Source organism: Poecilia reticulata, chromosome 21 (genome assembly GCF_904066995.2).
Source record: "Poecilia reticulata chromosome 21, P_reticulata-male-v2, whole genome shotgun sequence".
In the NCBI taxonomy this organism is placed as follows: Eukaryota; Metazoa; Chordata; class Actinopteri; order Cyprinodontiformes; family Poeciliidae; genus Poecilia; species Poecilia reticulata.
In genome coordinates, this window is record NC_088850.1 from 23,164,490 (window position 1) to 23,183,623 (window position 19,134).

Here is a 19,134-nt window from a genome sequence, read left to right on the forward strand (position 1 = left end):
ATAAGAGGATCAAAATGCGTCAGTGCTTGGAGAACTAAGAGCCCCCTCCCCTCCACCCTCCACCCCCTCAAACCCCCACCAGCACCAGCTTAATTAGCTTCGTGTTGATTCTTCCATTAAGTCACAAAGAGGATGTGAGCTGCTGGAGCAGCGACCAGGGCATCACGTTCAAACCAGGACGACGCCTCAGCTCCACAGCCCCACTGGAGCAGCAGCAGGAGGAAAACACCGGCCGACAGAGCTAACGCTGCCCGACTGCCTTCATGTTTAAAGAAACGCCAATAAAAAAAGAAATACTGTCTGTGGGTGGAAATGAATAAATCCCAGCTCTTCACTGCGCTTTAGAGACAGGACAGAGCAGAATGATGTGGAAAACCAGAGCAGAGCGTCACTTACCGATATAAGCGGCACTAATGTCCCATAGCGCCGTATTCCATCGCTTTAAGCTGAACGAATGTGTCGGTAATAAAGGCTGAGCGGCGGCGGCGGCGGTGGCGGCGGCGGCCCTGTTCTTCTTTCGCCCTGCTGCTCCGTAGTAGCCGCTGCGTGTGATGGCGTTAGATCTACAGGGCCACAATGAGACTGGCGATGCCTTCACGAGCTGTCGGAAATATCCCCATAGACAGCGACGGGTAAACAAATGTCGGCTCCAGAAGCATTTAGGGGAGAGTTGGGGAGGGAGAAGCGAACTTGTTTTCCCACTTATTAAGACGTGGTAAGTAATCGTAAGTATTTGTACACAAATTATCCAACAATTGAATTACAACGTTTTATAGTGAGCAAACTCATTCAAACTGGAGCCAATTTAAATCGGTCCCATGCAACTACAAATATCCTAGTAAGTTATTAGCTTAAGCATGTTTCCAAATATTGTGACCAACTTATAACACAGTTCACCTTGGAGTATTAACTTTCCAGACCCTTTCTGGATGATTACCTATACGCTCTCACTTGCAGCTGGAAAACCCGAGCTGTATAAAACTACACAACCGAGTCGTGATGTTTGAGTGGCAGCAGGTCTGTCCAATCATTGCTGGTTTAAGGGGCTCGAGTGAAGCGCTGGATGTAAATACACAGATTTCTATACCACAGATGTCGGGTAAATTTTGAGATAATGCTATTTATAAAACAATAGCCAAAAGCAGGTGTTTGTTGTAGTAACTTATATGATTTTTTTTTAAAAGTCTGAATTTGTCTGGGGAGCTGAATGAGATGCTGTTTTTACCTCTGTTTGTTAACCAACTATAATTGACAGGTGTGTGAACTGCAGTGTGGGGTTTCCGACGTCTCCTGACTGCTTTGAGTACTGCACTTTTCTGCTTTATTGCCGCAAAACACAATCTAGCTGAAAGAACCTCCTCATCAATCTAAAGTTATTTAAAACATTACCACAGCATGATGCTGTCACCACCAGGTCTCGCTGTATGAATGCCGTGTTCAGGTGGGGTGTGTTTGTTTCGCTTCACATTTAGCGCTTTTCTAAAAGGTTCAGCGTTGCTCTCATCTGACCAGAGCAGCTTTTAACTTGCTTTCTGTAAACTGCGCTGTCTTCTTGTCATTCTCCCTCAGGAACATGTTTTTCTCCTGTGAACAGATGATCCCATCTGAGCAGCAGAGCCATGTAGCTCCTCTAGAGTGACCATTCAGGGACTTCTTGGTTGCTTTAACACAAACCTTACAATCCAACGAGCCATTTCTTTCTTCGTTCATAGTCTGCCTGCCATAATTTATTCTGATATAAAACTCTTTAGCCGACTTTTAAACAAAATCGTTTGCGCTGAAACTGGTAGAGTTTTTGCCAGGCTTGCATTGTAACAAAATGACCTTTGTGAGTGCATGGTGACTTCTGGACATCGGCTCCAGGCCTCTTAGTGTGTAGAAAAAGAACGGATAGACAGGCGAGTGGATTCATTTTTACAGGTTGTAACATTTGGGCGCCATCTTCTGTCTACATTTAGAATAACACTTTTCTGCTTTAGCAGCACAATATACATGTGTAACCTCTGGACAATATGCTCCGCCAGCCGCCTTAATACTCAGGCTTTTTCAAACTTCCTTAAGAAATATTGTAATTATTTATTCAGAAAAAAGCTGAAGTAGGCTATGTAACTTTTATAAACAATATGTATTTTTCCCCATATCGGCAAAAAAATTGCCTCTATGTTGAGAAAGTACATGCTGAGACAGATAATCTGTGAAAAAAATAGAGTTTCTCTGGTCCGACATCCATCTGCAGAAATAAACAGCTCCCGGTTAGAATAAACCAATCAGAGCCACGAGGAGGATCTTAGCGCTGTCAATCAAGCTTGTGTCTCTGCTGCAGTTGTGCTAATGGTGAAGTAATAACTTACCATTACTGGAAAGCTAACTGAGCATTCACATCAGGCTCCGTTGTGTATTAATAGTTGTTGAATAATCTACCCTTTATCCTTTTTACATTTTACTAAGCAGGATAAATTATGACAGCGACAGCAGTGCCCTGACAGCCCACTAGTGGGTGGTGTTGTGGCTCCGTGGCCCCTCTGAGCCTCAGTGTCAGCTGCCAGGCACGTGCAGAGAGGGGGGGGGGAGGTGGGGTGGGGCTTGAGCACCTGCTCTTTTTGCTCCTTGCCCCCAAGTGCCCTTTTGGTCAATTTAAAAAAAAAAAAATAATTTATTTTTATTTTTTGTATTATTTTCTAAGCCCTCTTCTGACACATAACATGTAGTGAAATTATTATTATTATTATTATTATTATTATTATTTTTTTTTATTTTTTTTTTTTTTTTTTTTTTTTGCTAATTATTTTTTTTGTACAACATAATAAGCCGGTCACCTTGTTACCTTTGACCTTTTGCTCGTGACGCATGACGCAGTTGCCTCTCGCGCAGTGAGATAAGGCGGCTAACTGGAGCTCAACGTAGCAAACGTTCCAGATTACAGAACAGTTTTTGGTGAATAAAAAAAAAAACGTTTTTGGTGAATCAAGTAGAGCAGACTTGCTGCTTGTCAGATGAGGGAAAACAAAGTAACTTTTCTGCTTCAGCTCGGAGTCGCAGTTTAAGCAGAGAGGTAATGAAATACAACAACAGACACTGATAGGCCTCTGCTTCTGCCTTTCTCTGAAGAACTACTGAGCGGGAGGAGAAACTGTTCTTATCTATCGATTCAGTATTTCTATCATATAGACATTAGGCTGTTGTTGTTGTGCTATTAGCTAGCTGCTAGCTAACGACTTTGCTAGCAAAGCAAGATAACTAAAAGCTTCTTCCCTGTGTACGAGGCACATCGCCCGTCCAAAACCGATCATCTCCATATGGATATATGTCCGATCTTCTAATTTTCTTTTACTGCATGATGTACATTTCATTTATTCTGGCATTACGTAAATCTAGCTTGAAGGAAAATAACACTTAAATAAAAGTCCAACAAAGATATTCATTTAGAATTAAAAATAACTCACTGTGAATTACCATGATAGATGTATGTAATACAAGTGTGTCATTAATGAAGGGGAAAAACTCAATCCAGACTTTAAGTAAGTTTAGGGTCTGGTTCGCAGAGTATGAAGTTTTTTTTTTTTTCCAATTATTCAATTGGGGAAAAGAACTAACCTCAGTTAAGTAAAATAAAATTGTAATCAAAACTTTTGGAATTGTAATGATTTCTTTTTTCAAATCATTTTGTTTAATTTTTTTTAAAATTAAATAACAAATTTTTGTCTTGTTAACTTAGTTATTTGCCAAACATAAACTTTTATTTGCACACATCAGAAATCTTTTGTTGTGATTTTGGGCCCTGCCCACAACGTCATGTGAGAATCACAAGCAAAACTATGAGTCAAACAAAAACTTAGGATATTAAGAAAAGATTTCTGACATGCACAAATAAGTTTGTTTTGCAAAAAAATGCACTTCATGAGACGAATGTGATTTAAATGTTTAAAAAAGTTTTTTTAAGCAAAACTCAGTAGGCTTTTCTCATGGTGACATTCATTAACAATTAAATTTTTGCTTTTGTTTTTTTCTTTTTTCTGCAGTTCCATGTTAAAGTTTGATGCAGCTCTGCTTTCCTGAATGGACCATCTTCATCTCCACTGCAGCAAACAGGCAGATCTTTTTTAGATTACAGTCACTAAAAGGTGGCATTGTGCCCTTGTTTATATTTTTAATAGTGTAATTCTGTAAAGACAAAATATGTCTGGTGCTCTTGCTCTGATTTACATATCTTGCTAAATTGCGGGTTTGAATATTGCAATACTTTCCTATAACAAAATAGACCTGCAGAAAGAAATTCCTAATAAAATATCTTACATAGGCATATATAGAGATGTTCGTTAGCTTTGATTGTATATGTCACATTTTTGTAATTTATCATTGTTTATTAAACTCTGAAAGCTGAGTGGCTTTGTTAATATTCTGTCCTAGAATGCGGTTAGATGTGCCCTTTTTTTGAGCACCTGCCCCTTTAGTGGTCTCTGCACGGCCCTGTCAGCTGCTGTGTGATGTCTCAGTGATGACAGACACATTTAGCCTTTGCCATCTTGCCCCGGCTCAGAAGCTAAAGCGGTTCCCACATGGCATCAGAGAGACCACCTCCCATTGATTACTTGCCAGCATGTAAGCAACCCCGTCTCATACCAAAGTCTGTCTGCTAAAAACTCTGCGGGAGTTGAGGAATTACGGTGCCTTGCAAAAATATTCATACCTCTTGACTCATTTTATCTTGTTGCAGCTACAGACTTTTTTTGACAGGTTTCTTTGGGTTTTTATCTGATAGACCAACAGAAAGTGGTACAAAACTGTAAAGTCAAAGATCAATTCAAAATTATTAATATCCCTGGGGATATTTTATCTTGGCAAACAAGTTTCTCCTTACGGCAAATGACATACAGTAGGTGTGCGTTAAAATATCAGAGAAAAAAATTCTATTCAACTTACTTTATAAGTAAAGAGCATGTCATGTTGTTTAAATGACGACGGTTCAAAGGACGATTGTACTGTGGCTACTTACTCCTACCACTAAAAGTGGCTTTTAGTAGGAAGCCAAAGGTGATACATGTAAGACTGTTGACAAGAGAGATGATAAAGAGTCAAAGGATCCAAGAATTAGACCATGCTGATGGAAACATTAGGCCATGCTGATGGCAACATCTTAATGCACACAGCCCAGCAGATGCATCAAACTGCTGGTTACCATGGAATCAGATCAAGGAGGAAGCCAAACAATTTATTTGGGTATGTTAATGGAACCTTGATTTAGTAATAAATTGAAGACTCGTTCAATACCAAGAACCTCATTGATCAAGCATGGTGGTAGGAACATCATTATTTGGGGATTTTTTCAGTCAATGAGAAAGATGATCTAATCAATGTGAACAAAGTGTCAGCTGCTGACACTTAAAGATAAGAATCTTTGTGGAGTCGTCTTTGTTCACATTGATTAGATCATCCTTCTCATTGACTGAAAAAATCCCCAAAGCATGACGTTTTGCTAAGAAGCAACAACACTGGGCAGACTGCAGAGAAACCTGGGCTTGAGGAACACCAGACATTCCTGCAGGATGACGAACCAAACCACACAGATAAAATAGTTAAGACATGCTTAGCAGAGAAACAACCAAACATTTTGGAGCAGCCTAGTCAGATGCCGAGTTCAATCTGACAGAGATCCAAAGGATCCATCAGTATTATATGCTGAACCAATTTTTTTAGATTCCTTTAGAATCTATCAAAGTCAATATTTTGTAGTCTTAAAACAGTTGCTTCTGATTATATGAAGCTTTGTTCCTACAAAATATATGACATTGGACTTTTTACACGCCTAAGCTTTCAAACAACTGGAGTACATTCTAGTTCAAATTATCTCAAGGATTTCCACATAAACACCCTGTGACACATGCATGCTCTCGGACAACCTTTATTTCGCAAAGTTAGTAAAAATATACAGTATCAACAACATAATCTGAAAAATAACGTGAACGTACATAGATGCATGGATGAGACATAAAGTTTTTCACATATCAGATACTGGTTGAGCTGCCAGAGAGGAGGTGACACCCTCTATCCACAAGAGAGAGTTTCCTCAAAGACATGTTTTGCTGCGAGTTATCACTGTAAACATGGAGGCACTTCCACTCCCACCTGCCTTTAACTGGGCCAGTGGGAGGCAGCAGAGATGCGCCAGCCGTAGCTCAACTGGCCTAGGTCTGCAAATGTAGCAGCAAACCCTTAAGCAAAACTACATGATGAGGCAAAACAAAGTAAAAACAAAGTCTGAATGATAAGTCCTACAGCTGCTGGATGCTTTGAAGGTTAGAACTCCCAGCAAGCCGGAGAAAGTCCTTCACAACAGTCTGGGAAAGCAGTTTCTTCACAGAGACGGCTTTGTTCACAGGCTAACAGCCGTTATTGGTGAGGAAGGCGCCGATAAACTTCGGACAGCAAATTGGGAGAACAATACTGAACAAAATGCCTCTGGGCCCCTTTATTTTAACCATATAACTTTCAGACAAAATAATGCAAGAAAAGAAAAAAAAGAAAATGAAATTGCACAAATATCATCTGATTGATACCATCAGACGAGAACTGTTTGTTTTCACACATCCAGAACCGAGCTGTGAGGTGAAAGTGTCTCAGGATGGCCTGTTTAATTTGCTCTGAAGGACTCAGTTAAAGTCTGCTCTCCCTGTAGCTTCAGGCACCACCAACTCATCATCAGGCAGTACTTGTTATACACATATGGATAAATAAAATTCTTACAAAGTACAATACCTTACCAAATAAAATGCCCTACCTTCTAAAGCTGTTACAAAAAGATTAAATTATCTTTTGTAGCAGCCGAATAATCTCAACAAAAAAAAAAAAAAATGTTGAAAAATACAGTCTATTATAAGTGCATTAATTGAGTGGGGTAAAAATCCCATGTTGAGGAATAGTTATATTTAATAAAATTAGCAGTGGCAAAATTATTGGTTCTCCAAACATGTACTGTCTACATTCTTGTCATTGGTACATATTTCAAATGGTGGTTTGGTGAGAGACGTGGAAAAACCCAGATACATCGCTGGTCCTTCACTGGACAACACAGAAACACACAGGACAAACAGCAACACACACACACACACACACGCACACACACGCACACACACACACACACACACACACGCACACGCATACACACACACACACACGCACACGCATACACACGCACACGCACACACACGCACACGCACGCACGCACGCACACCCCTAAAAACAATTTAGAGAGACTAATTAACCTGACAGTCATGTTTTTGCACCGTGAGAGGAAGTCGGAGTACCCGGAGCAAATCCATGCATGCACAGGCAGAACATGCAAACTCCACACAGAAGGAGCCCTGGTCAGGATTCCAACCCAGGACCTTTTTGTTGCCATCAACTGTGCAGGCAATTCTAAAAACAACAACAAAAAACCCCTCAAAAACAATCAAAAAATTAAAAGCAATAAACACAATGTTGTAATCCCAACCTTAATCATTTCGATATTGATCAGAGTTTATAGGAACTCTAATAATTTTCAGTTTTTCTAGGGAAAAACATAATCTGACACAAAGGCCAATTTCTTTTAGCAGGTAGGCAGAACAAGGAGCCAGCAAAATGTGACAGTCTGGCTCCACGGAACCATTAGACTAGTTTGGGAATGATGTAAGAAAAAAAACCCCTTCCTGTCTTACCATCAAAAATGTAAACATGTAGAGTTTGCTGGGAATTTAATCAGATCTGTTTTTAGTAACAAGTATGGTGAAGGCTCTGTGTTGCTGTGGGCTCATGTTTTTGTTTCAAGGCACTGAGAACTTTGGATAGACAGGCATCATAAACCAGACGGTTTCAAACTAAACTTTGGTGGCTTCCAGCATCAAACTTCAACGAAGTCGTCCAAAAATTGTGCCGTTGAGGAAATTGTAAAAACAATTATTCCTCAGAGAATTTACTTTCAGACCTAATAAACACACATTACATTAGAGATTTGAGTTTTCTACATTCTTCTGTGATGATATGCTGCTGGAATTTAGTCATTTATTATAAGAATTTTACACATCTTTACCAGAATGACACTTTCTATATTCACTAAATTTACCACGCAGGAACAAGAGAAATTATTCCATAACGCCCCCCCCCCCCCCACCCCAAAAAAAAAAAACATACAAAAATGATCAAGAAGGAATAAAAACACTTTCACACATACCATTGTTTAAAGAGTTTGGGTAGCTTGTAAAGACCCATAATCACAAAGTTTAACTGAAACTTCCACTGGAAGTAAAGACTTATGTCTCAAAAACGTAAACTGAAAAATACTGAATGCCACATGACATATGTCAGCCAGTGCTGGGAGGCTAATCCTTCCTGGGGGTGTCCATGGTAACATTCCTCGGATCAAAGATGGCTGCCGTCACACCTTCCTCCTCATTACTACTGAAAGGAGGGGAAAAAAAGAAAGAAATTTTGTACATCAGACCTTTGGAGCAAAACTTTGCTACTTTTTTCTGCAACTATTTTTATTTGATCACATGCAGCGCCGTGCTAAGGTAATCAGAACTCTAAATTTTACACATACTCACTTAAAAATACTTTACTGCTTCTATGTAAAAGTCCAACAGCAAGTAGGACTGAAATGATTAGTCTGATGAATTGTTATGAATCAATCTTTGAAATAATCCTCAACTAATTTAGCAATTAGTTTATCATTAACTGGAGTATTTAGACTCAAAAAGGCCATTTGCTGAAATATCTCAGAGTGATAAGGAAGACAACACTATACAAAAAAATCTATATGTTTTACACACGTGGCCTAGTTTTAATCCCACATCACCTGAACAGAAGAGTAAAACCTATGAAGTCAGACCTGAGGCTTTCTCCCTCGATGTCCTTGATCGTGTCCGGTAGAGGCTTGTTGGCCGTCTCAGGCAGCAGCAGGGTCAACCCAGCGCCCAGCAGCGGGCACAGGCCAGAGACAATCATGGGAGCATGAGGATTGATGTTCCTCAGAAGGTACATCATTGGAGCCAGGACACCGCCGATCCGCGCACACATGGAGCCTATACCAATCCCGTTTTGCCTGTAGATCAGAGCAGTGAGAGAGCAGACAGTCCAGTTAGACAGGCTGTTCACAAAGGAACTTCATTAGCATATGGAAATGTAGGCAGTCATCAGGAATTTGTCTCAAAATAGAAGTGAGCTGAATGGAAGACTCGATGTCGGTGTATAACAGAGGTGTACGGTCATGGTTCAGTAACTTTTTGATACACAGCAATACAAGAAACAAAAAACAACAACTAATAATCTACAGCAGTGAACAAATAAAAACAAATCTAAACTTGTTAAAATAGTCTGACTTTCAGTTTGTTTTTAAATGTTGAATCAAAATGTTTAAATGTTAAATTAGTGGATAATAAACTGGAAATTTGTTTAGATTTTTCTTATTTAAGTCGATGCCTGAATAAGTTATGCAATAGAGCAACCAGAAAATGGCCAAGGTTATTATTTAGGAATGTTTGAATAAAACTGTTCTGATATGTGAGATTAACAAACATTTACATAAGGGATGCACTGATTCAATATTAATATTGCTGTTATGGCCAATAAGCAATATTTACCGACATTATATCTTTTTCATTACCCTTTCAACACCATCGATTTCACCACTGCTCTTGCTTAGGCTAAACTCCCCACAATCCTTTGCTGCATCACTGTCACATGACCAACCTCTTTCTCTCTCCTTCCACAAACAAATGACAACATTGGAAATAAATATCAGCTGTTAATATTAACCCAGTTTATTTATCCGACCGGTACCAATATGTTAAAAAAAAAGATTGATATTGGCCGATACCAATATTAGTGCCGATATATTGTGCAACAGCAGCTTACAGCACTTTTGAGTTGTTTTATATACAATGCAGAGTCCAAGTCGTCCCTGAATGCACCTTAAAAGTTCAGCTGTAATGTCCCATCCCCTCACAGGGAACCCTGGGAAATATTGGCTCTACTTTATCTTTCTTCAGTATCAGTGGTGTTTGCATTTGGCTAGTTGTTCCTGGGGCCCCTGTAGGCCCCTGGTATGTCGGCACTGAGGTAAGACAGCACTACGGCTGAAAGATTCCCTTGACAAGGAAGATGTAATGTGAATACATTTTAACTAACATTTGCAAGTAATAAGAAACTGGACAACACTTTACTACCTTAAATAGTCAGATAAAAACCAAATGCCTATATCATGACATCATGACACTAAATGTTTATGTTTTTATCTGTTTGGCTTTAGACTATTGGACTCTCAATCAAATTTAATGGTGACATTAGATAAATGTTTGTTTGGTAACACTTTATTTGAAGGGGTGTGCATAAGACTGACATGACGCTGTCATAAACATGACATAACATCTGTCATGAATATAAAGGAGTCTTTATGAATGTTTAGAACAGTTGTCATAAAGTGTCATTCGGTAAATAATGACACTTTTAATGCAAAGTTGCTCTAAAAGTTGCATTAAAAGTCCATTAAAAGTGCCAACTTTGCATGATCTTGTAAATTATAATTTAATGCAAAGTTGGCATTTCTAATGGACTTTTACTACAACTTTTAGATCAACTTTGCATTAAAAGTGTCATTATTTACCGAATTACACTTCATGACAATAGTCATAAACATTCATAAAAACTTCTTTATGTTCATGACAGATGTTATGTCATGTTTATGACAGTGTCATGTCAGTCTTATGCACACCCCTTCAAATAAAGTGTTACCGTTTGTTTTGACAAAAAACACCTCATAGCCGAGTTGCCACAAACATTTTTCATTTCAACTTCTCCAAAACAGTTCCCATTAAGTAAAGACTGACTGGACCGGATCAAATGGCTGTGAGAGCATCCAGTTTCTCTTACAACACACCGGCAGCTGGCCGTGTTTCAACGTAAATCCTGGACGGCATTGTTAAAACAGATTAAGTACGCTGAGCAAAGGGTTTTAGGATCTTTTTTCACCAAACAACACACAGAAATGCACAGCAGGGCAACACCCACCTGATCACTGTTGGAAATATTTCAGCTGAGTAGACATAAATGATAGACAGAGAGGCTGTAATCCCAAACTTCCCGATCATGGCCAGGACCGTTCGGACAACGGGCAGGTCTAAAGAAAAAAATGACACAATAAGTTGTCACCACTCAAAAACAGTGTTTAAAAAGACTTGTCTATTTTTTATTCGACTAGACAGATTAAGTAAAGACTGTTTGCCCTGTGTTTACATACCGCTGGGGATGCAGGTGGTCAGCAGGCAGGCAGAACCTCCCACTGCTAGGAAAGCCAGCTGAGAGAACTTGCGTGAGCGGTTGAGGGTGAACAGTGTGATGGTGCGTGCAGGCATCTCCACCAGGCCAAAGATCATCTGGGTCAGGTAGATGTTCATTCCGAAGTCGGAAATGTTGAGGGACAAGCCGTAGTACACCAGGACGTTGACGAACCTGGAACATGAAGGATGATGTTAGGACGCTTCTTTGTGTCCAGCGAAAAGAAAGACACACATTAGCGCATGGCATCATTCTAGATGGAGACTGTTCCAAAATGACATAAAGTCCTGTGCTTAGGTTCTGGCGGTTAAGCAAGTGTTTGTTGCTTTCATGTCTCTTGCTCTGTTTTATGTTTCTGTGGTCTAAGAGCAATTGGAACATTTTAAGAGGTTGTTTTATCAGCCAGTTCAGAATATTTCAAATCTTATGTAATTTTTCAGTTGAATATTGTCTTCTGGACCTGATCAGATCAAAATTAGACAAAACGGCCATTTAGACCCAAGACTCCAAAGGGTTAATGTTGCTTAGGATCATTGGAGTTTCTTGAGTGTTCATCTAAAACATCACACAGTCATTGTGATTGAATTATTTATAGATTGTTAGAAGATATTTCTCTTGGAAGGGGTTTGAATCCACTTTTCATGATAGCAGTGTTTTTTTTAAAAAAAAACTTCTTTATTTATAGATTAAATTCTCTCGTCATTTCCTAACAGCGGGGTTTTTTTCTTGGAAAAAAACGTGTGTTTTGATAGTAACACTGCATTTTATTCAAAATGTCATTCCTAATATGACCACAGGATGGCGACAGAGAGGGAAATTATGAAACCCTACACGTAAGAACTTTCATAAGCGCATTTTATAAGGAGTTTTTGTGGCTTTCATAAACAGTGGTTTAGTCAGCTACTGCTTTGGTCATTTTGCTGTTTCATTCCCCTTCATAACGTAGAGGAGGAAAAGTTTTAATGCAAATCAAATATAAAAAAGACATATTACACAAAATGTTGCTAATTTTTCTTGATACTGTTGTAATTTTGAAGGTAAGCAGTGTAAAATTATCTGTCATAGTTTCTATTAAAGATATTTCATAGTGTAAGAACAATAACGATCCAATATCAGTTGAAGCTCACTCTGCCAGATGCTGACTGTCACATTCAGATCACAGAATCCAAATTCAGAGCTGTGGTCTGAAACTGAAGCTACTTTTCTCTTTTCATTCAGGTTTCATTCAAACTGCTGCATTTCCAAAAGCAGTTCTTGCTCTTTTTATTTTTGGGTAGCATATTCTATGATATCATAGAGAATAATGTAGTACATTATACCTCAGCTAAGCCTGAATGTTTTTCTTTAGTTTACTAATTTCTCTACATGGTCTGCAAATATGAGTTTTGTAGTTCAGAGAACAGCAAACCGCCTGGTTATGCACTAGTCATTTTTGCAGCAACAGGTAACTCAGCCGCTGTGGGCGTGGCAGAGAGACTCCTGGGCTTGCTGGCACTAAATGTTTCGGCACCAATTGTTGCTAAACGTGGCACATTTTGTGTCACGTTTAGCAACATTTAGAAACACTAAATGTGACAGAGTTACATTTAGACCGGTTTTATTTAGAGCCTACCGTCTAAAGAAGGTCTTTCTGCAGCTCAGAGCTCCCATTTTAACAGCTGAACAAAGGGACGTTTCAAGGCACACCAAAAACTTGTGATGGGAGCGTTCCACTCAGTGGAAATAACCATTTATTGACTTTGTTTTTCCAACTTTTCTTTGCAGGAGTTATTTTTTTAAAAAGTCATCTAAAAGCACAAGGTTGTATTTTGGGTTTGTACTGAATTATATGCAAATAATTATGCCAATCTGAACGTGTCATCTGTGTAAGAACAGAATGCAGGTCACAGTAGAGGGTTTGTGACCCCATTACTTCCCGCCTGCTGCTCTGATGAATGTTTCACGCAGACTCTGTTTGACTTGACAGAGAGGTAAATTAACAGGCTGCGAGGAAAATGATACAATAATCCAGATCTCGGCTAACTGGATGGGACGCCAGGCGTGGAGTCTGGTTCACTTGTGAACACCTAAAAAGTCTACAGTGACAAGCTTCGGCTTACAAGCTGTATTTTCCTGGGAAACTGGTTCTTTCTGAAGCCTTGTGAGAACTGGTCTGGCAGGTTGAGACTGTTCACTTCTGTTTATGTTACCATAAGTACTCAGAATTAGAGTTAGACATATGAAGTGGTGCCACAGAGCATCCAGTGGATTCTACAGAGCACATAGTTAGTGTCACCAAACATTATCCTGGTTGACTGTTCCAACATTCGCTGTCCATGAAAGTGATATTGGATGGAATTATATGAGTTAGATTGCTGGTCACAGGATATGAAGTAGACCTTCTTGTTTTTGCACCAAGAACATTTCAACTTTCCATGATATTATTTCAGTATTGTAACATTTCTTTTAATGAGAGCGTTGACGATTTCTCAGGCTGCAAAGAATAATACAGTGCCCCCGATTAGCCCTAAAGATGGCTCCTTGTTGTTCCCCTGAGCTTACAAGGCAGGTGAATTTGCCTAAACAAACATTCGCTCATGGTGTGGAAGCTAAGATACCTCCACTTGTTGCTTACTTAAGTTTTAAGGCTACAGTTGCAAAGCTACAAGGTGCATTTTCTATTAAAAATCTCCCAGCAAGCAGAACACAAAACTCAGATATCTCAACCAGCTAATAGCTTGCTAGCAAATTGGCTAAAAGAACTGACAGAAATATGGGGAGGCCAAGAAACCTTGGTGTTGTTGGGAACTTGAAAAATACCAGAAAAATAAATCATATATGAACCATGTTGATGCCTCAGGTCTTCAGAGTTTCCAGAACCAGATCTAAACAAAGTCAGGCAACATTTAGTTTCTCTGCTCCTTAGCTCAGAACAAACTCCCTGAAAACCTGAGATATACACAAACGGTCGGTTCCTCTAAATCAGGACTGAAGTCTGGATTTGTGTCGGGTATATATCTAAAATTAAACTTCAGTCTAAACTTTGATTAAAATTAGCTTTCGCTCCAGGAAGTAGTCACTATAATCAACAGACAATTATACTATACTTTTGCCTAAATCTTTGCTCAAGATCAAAATAACAATAAATATCAAAGATAACATTTTTAATTCTTTCTTACTGTAAAACTCTATGTTACATTTGTAGGGGCACCAGGAGCGATACTTTCCTTTTCTGATCAAAAGGAAGTAGTTTGATGTTTGTGTGAATTTCTTGTTATAATATGTTAAAATATTATTTTTAACCACTGTTGTTAAAGATCAGGGCTGATTTTCAGAATAAATAAAGTGTGCTTGGTTCTGTCTGATCTACTGCTGACTAAGACATGCTTCAATGAGTGTTGAGAGTAATTTGGGATCAAGTTTGAGTTTGTATGATACAGTGGGGCCGAGGGTCATGGGGTCCATGCAACCAGTAAAGAACCTGTCTGTGGCAAACAGAACTGTATTCACACCCAATGAACTTTTTGTCTCATGTAGTCTTGATTTAAACAAAAGTTTCCATGTTTGCTTAAGATTTTATGAGGCAAAATAACACAGAATGTCAGCAAAGAACATTTCAATAGAACACATTGTCAACTTTCTAAAGTAATGTCTTCAATCATTTTTTGCCAAGAGTGTTTTTTTTTTTTATCTAAAAACATCTTTTGGAAAGGTGGCAAAAAATGACTTGTGCCATTTATTTTAGGAAGGTGACGATATTTGAGGTTTGTTGTGATGTTACAAAATGTGACAAAAGTAGCTTCTAGATTAGTAGAAATGACTATAACTGCAAACTTTCCATGTCTTTTTAGAGAAATGTGAAGCAAAAACTAAAAATAAATCAAGATTATAAAGAAACTCAAAAGAGGGGAATATTCTTTCTGTGCTCTACTCTCTCTGCCCGTTCTGTCACTTTGACTTGTTTTGCTTCTGCTCTTTTGCACTCAATTTGCTGATTTTCCTGCAGTGGTCCAGAACCTGACCCAGTTGGGGGAAAAAACGAGTAGATGGGAGAAGCTTCCAGGCTGAGAGGAATGTTGAAAGGTCATAAAATTCCAAGAGCTTCCCTCTCTTTTTCATAGCGGAGCCAGAAAACGCCTGCTGTTTGGCTTGGAAATTTTAAAATGCAGAAGAGACTGAAAAATGAGTTCACATCCAGAAGAAAGCTTCCAATGCAAGGTCAAATATGAACTTTCCATCATTTATAATTTATTCCTGTCTGTTTTATTACATATTAATATGATTACTGTATTAGAGTCTGGTTAGTTAGAAACCACGCCTGTAAAAACTAAGTGTGTGTGAAACCAAGAAGTTGTTCGGTAAGCAGAAAAACATCCTACTAGTGGAGGGACATTCCTGTCCGCTGAATACGCTGCATGCAGATGGAGCAAGGAAAAATTCTAAGAGGCAAAAAGTATCACAGCATCGCTGCTTTTTACAGTCACAAATATTCTGCTTCCTCAGAACCCAAGAAAACAAATACAGACCCAGATCACACAGCAAAAGAATATTCAGACCTCGCCTTGTAAAATATTTAATGTGTCACCCTGCGACCAAATTTCACAAATCAAATTATTTCTATGACAGTTATTGCTTTCACTTGGCACCCTGCTGTTTTCAGCATCGAGTTACAAAAGTGTTTGCCATCCAGTGAATGGAGGACTTGTTAGCTTAGAGCATAGAGGCGGGATGGAGGGAGAAAATATGTGACCCAGTTAGATAGAAATCACTCTCTGCTCTGATCGCTCTAAAGCGTGTCAGATCCATCAGCTTATCCATTCATTCATTCTTCTTCTAGGCTCCTAGTTATAATAATGCTGCTAATTATAATACTAATGTAAACCTGAAATCCACTGCTGGATCACTTTCCACATACAGAGGAAATGTTTTTGGTATGAGTGTTGCAGTCAGAGCAAATTTGACATGAGAAACTGGTTCTGTTCTGTGACCACTGGGTCCAAACGGCCGTGTTTCTGAGCTCTGGGAGGAAGCTGGAGTACCCAGAGAGAACATGCAAACTAAAAGCAGACTGGACCGTCCTGCTGCTAGGCAACAGAGTTAGCATCTGCTCCACAATGCAGCCAGGAAGGAAGGAAGCCAATCACAAGAAGTTTCCCTCTTTAGGTAAGGTCTCTGACATGGAGAGGCACTTTAATCAAAATTAAACAATTAGACAAATACAGTTACTAATTATTCATAATATTTCATCAACGAAGCTAAAAAATACAAGTCCATAAAATACGGAAAGTAGCGTAACAAAAAAAGTCACAAAATAAAACACTATTGTGAAATGAATAATTCACAAATAAATAAATATATGGAAACAAATACATATCAAAAATAAATAAAAAATAAGGTAAAAATATTCTATTTGAAAATATTTATTTTGTTTTATTTAATGGATACATGTATTTATTTCATAAAATATTTATTATCAGCATTTATTTATTTAAATTTTGAATGAAACAGCTCTGCTTTGACTTGTTAAAGATCTCAACACTAAGGAGAAAAATATCAACAGGCCTGTGTCACTCCAGGAAGAAGTCAGGACTGGGAAACAACTTCACACACTCTGGCAGAATACTAGCTTTTTTTAATTTTATTTTATTTATTTTTATTTTTTTACGATTTTTCAAAAAGAAAATGAATGATCACATAGCAATGCTTCCTTCCTCCATGATGAGGCTTTTTATTTCAAGTAACTAAATTTGCTTTCTTGAAATCAGAATGAAAAGAGAAACTTTCCATCCATATAGACAGAGAGCAGCAGCAGGGAGGTGGGATATGTAGTCTGCTAGCATTCAGATTTTTTTTTTATACAGTTAAACCTCATTGAGCTGTTTGCTCTTAGTTTACACCTACAACAAACCAGAAATGCTGCTCCAACATGCAGACTCCTGGATTAGCATTCTGAGAATTTTTAAAACTTGAGAACACATTCTTACTGTAAACAGGGTAAGACAAGAAGCTCCCTGATAGAATTTCCTGCACAGATGAAAATATATATTGTAATCCATATTGCAGGCTATAACCTCCACCTAATACCCGCCACGCAAAGCTTTTATGGAAAACCACTAAGGCAAATATTCAACAGTAAGTGAGTTACTTTCTACTCATCTGACAGAATAATGTGATGGTTTCACGATTATATAGCTTTTTTTTTTATAAAGTGCATTTAAAACAACAAGGCAGAAAAACATAAAATTTTTTGGTTTATAACCAAATTTCACAGTGGTCTACAACTGGAAGCTAATATCCGGTATCTGGTAATGGAAAAGTGTTCACAGCCGTCCGTTTCCCACAGCGACTCCCGGAAGGCATGTGGGAATTCTTTTTCCTGTTACGATATCTCGCTAAAGTATTGAATTCCTTTACAATAAATGAGCAAATACAACCTGTTCTATTTTGCTTACAGTCACAGTGACAATAAAAGTTTATTTAGAATTAGACATATTTAAAGGACCTCAGTGAAAACATGTTTTATATATTCTTAAACTCCTTGGTGCAGAAAACTGGTTGAAAATTGATCCATTAACTGTGAGTTCATGTTTGTTTGTGTAAGGTGGAGATGGGACTGCACATGAAAACCAGCCAGACTGCCAGCATGAAGAAGACAAAAGCAAAACTAACTCTAAATACTCCAAATACTTTGTATTTTTCTTTCTTTCTTCCAGAAAGTTTCTGTCGTCTTCATGTCTCAGAGGACGGCTGTAGACCATGTTTGACCAGATTTTCTCTCACATTTTGTACATCGGTTGCGGTGCGCTTGCATCCTGATATCTCAGAAACGAGATATTAACATACATGGACAAACCTTACAAAAAACTTTTATTGTAACAGAAAAACTTTCAGTACTTTCAGTAGCAAAAACTGACAGGAAACGCAAAAGGAAAAAGATCCCCCCCATGTCCCTCTGGGGTCTCTGAAGTTCTCTCTCTATTAAACTCAGTAATATTATTTTCAGTATAGTTTTCTATTGTTTCTGACTTCAACGCAACCAAGAATGAACTCCTTGCACGTCAATGAGTTTAAGACAATCTAAAAGGTGCTCTAGTAAGACGGCCCGACCTTGGACATGACCCGACCTTGGACATGACCCGACCTTGGACATGACCCGACCTTGGACATGACCCGACCTTGTCTGGTTTGGTTTGGGCGCACAGCGTCCCAGTTTTGATCAGACCAAGGCTGTTTCAGATTAATCCTTCTATAGAGGAGATAAAGAGGTAAAGTTCTGCGAGTACTCACCAAAGATAAAAGACGATCAGGGACTGCTTCCTCATTGTCGGGGTTCGAACGAGGTCAACCAGGGAGTGTTTTTTCTTCAGCTTGGTTTTGTCTTCAGTCTGATAAACCTGGTGAAAAGAGAAACAGGGGGGCGGCTGAAACATCCAGCTCTCGGAATGGTTTGCATGTTCAAACGAGAGCCTGTTATCAAACGAATTTATTCAAAGTCAGAACAGAAGCCACTACAGTGTGCAGTAGCAGGGCCATACAGTGAGCGAGCCGTTGCCACAGCAACACCGTCAAGCGTATGCTGCTGATTTATGTTTATTAGTTTATTTAGGTCATCTTCTCTAATAGATCTACCTCATTTAATGAGCTTCCACTCTGCAGCCCCGCTGAGTGAATGCACACAGTCTGGACTGGGAATGCAACCCGAGCAGAACCAGATCCAGACACCTGTGTGTGTGTGTGTATGTGTGTGTGTCTAGACTGGAGATGGTCAGGTACTGCTGGTCACAGGCAAACTGGTGGAATTGATCTCATAGTAATGCAGCTTTGCTCATAAATCACAGAGAAACCAAG

The 19,134-nt window shown here is 38.9% G+C and overlaps 2 protein-coding genes across 8 annotated transcripts in view; both read right to left on the reverse strand.

The window, feature by feature from the left end:
• Positions 1-603, reverse strand: part of fynb (FYN proto-oncogene, Src family tyrosine kinase b) — a 74,038-nt gene extending 73,435 nt beyond the window's left edge. The window contains exon 1 of one of the 4 annotated variants that reach the window (XM_008398532.3): positions 397-603. The gene's annotated coding sequence lies outside the window, so the exon portion shown is untranslated. The remainder of the gene's footprint in view (positions 1-396) is intronic. The other 3 variants (XM_008398535.3, XM_017302296.2, XM_008398533.3) reach the window with 3 other exon arrangements.
• Positions 604-5,883: 5,280 nt separating this feature from the next.
• The window catches only part of LOC103458009 (solute carrier family 22 member 6), a 40,751-nt gene continuing 27,500 nt past the window's right edge, over positions 5,884-19,134 (reverse strand). For 3 of the 4 annotated variants that reach the window (XM_081602701.1, XM_081602700.1, XM_008398530.3), the window contains 5 exons: positions 18,574-18,680; positions 11,270-11,481; positions 11,041-11,149; positions 8,864-9,076; positions 5,884-8,433 (listed from right to left, as the gene is read on the reverse strand). In XM_081602701.1, coding sequence (XP_081458827.1) covers positions 8,355-8,433; positions 8,864-9,076; positions 11,041-11,149; positions 11,270-11,481; positions 18,574-18,680 — 720 coding nt within the window. In that variant the 3' untranslated portion in view covers positions 5,884-8,354. The remainder of the gene's footprint in view (positions 8,434-8,863; positions 9,077-11,040; positions 11,150-11,269; positions 11,482-18,573; positions 18,681-19,134) is intronic. The other variant, XM_008398531.3, reaches the window with a different exon arrangement.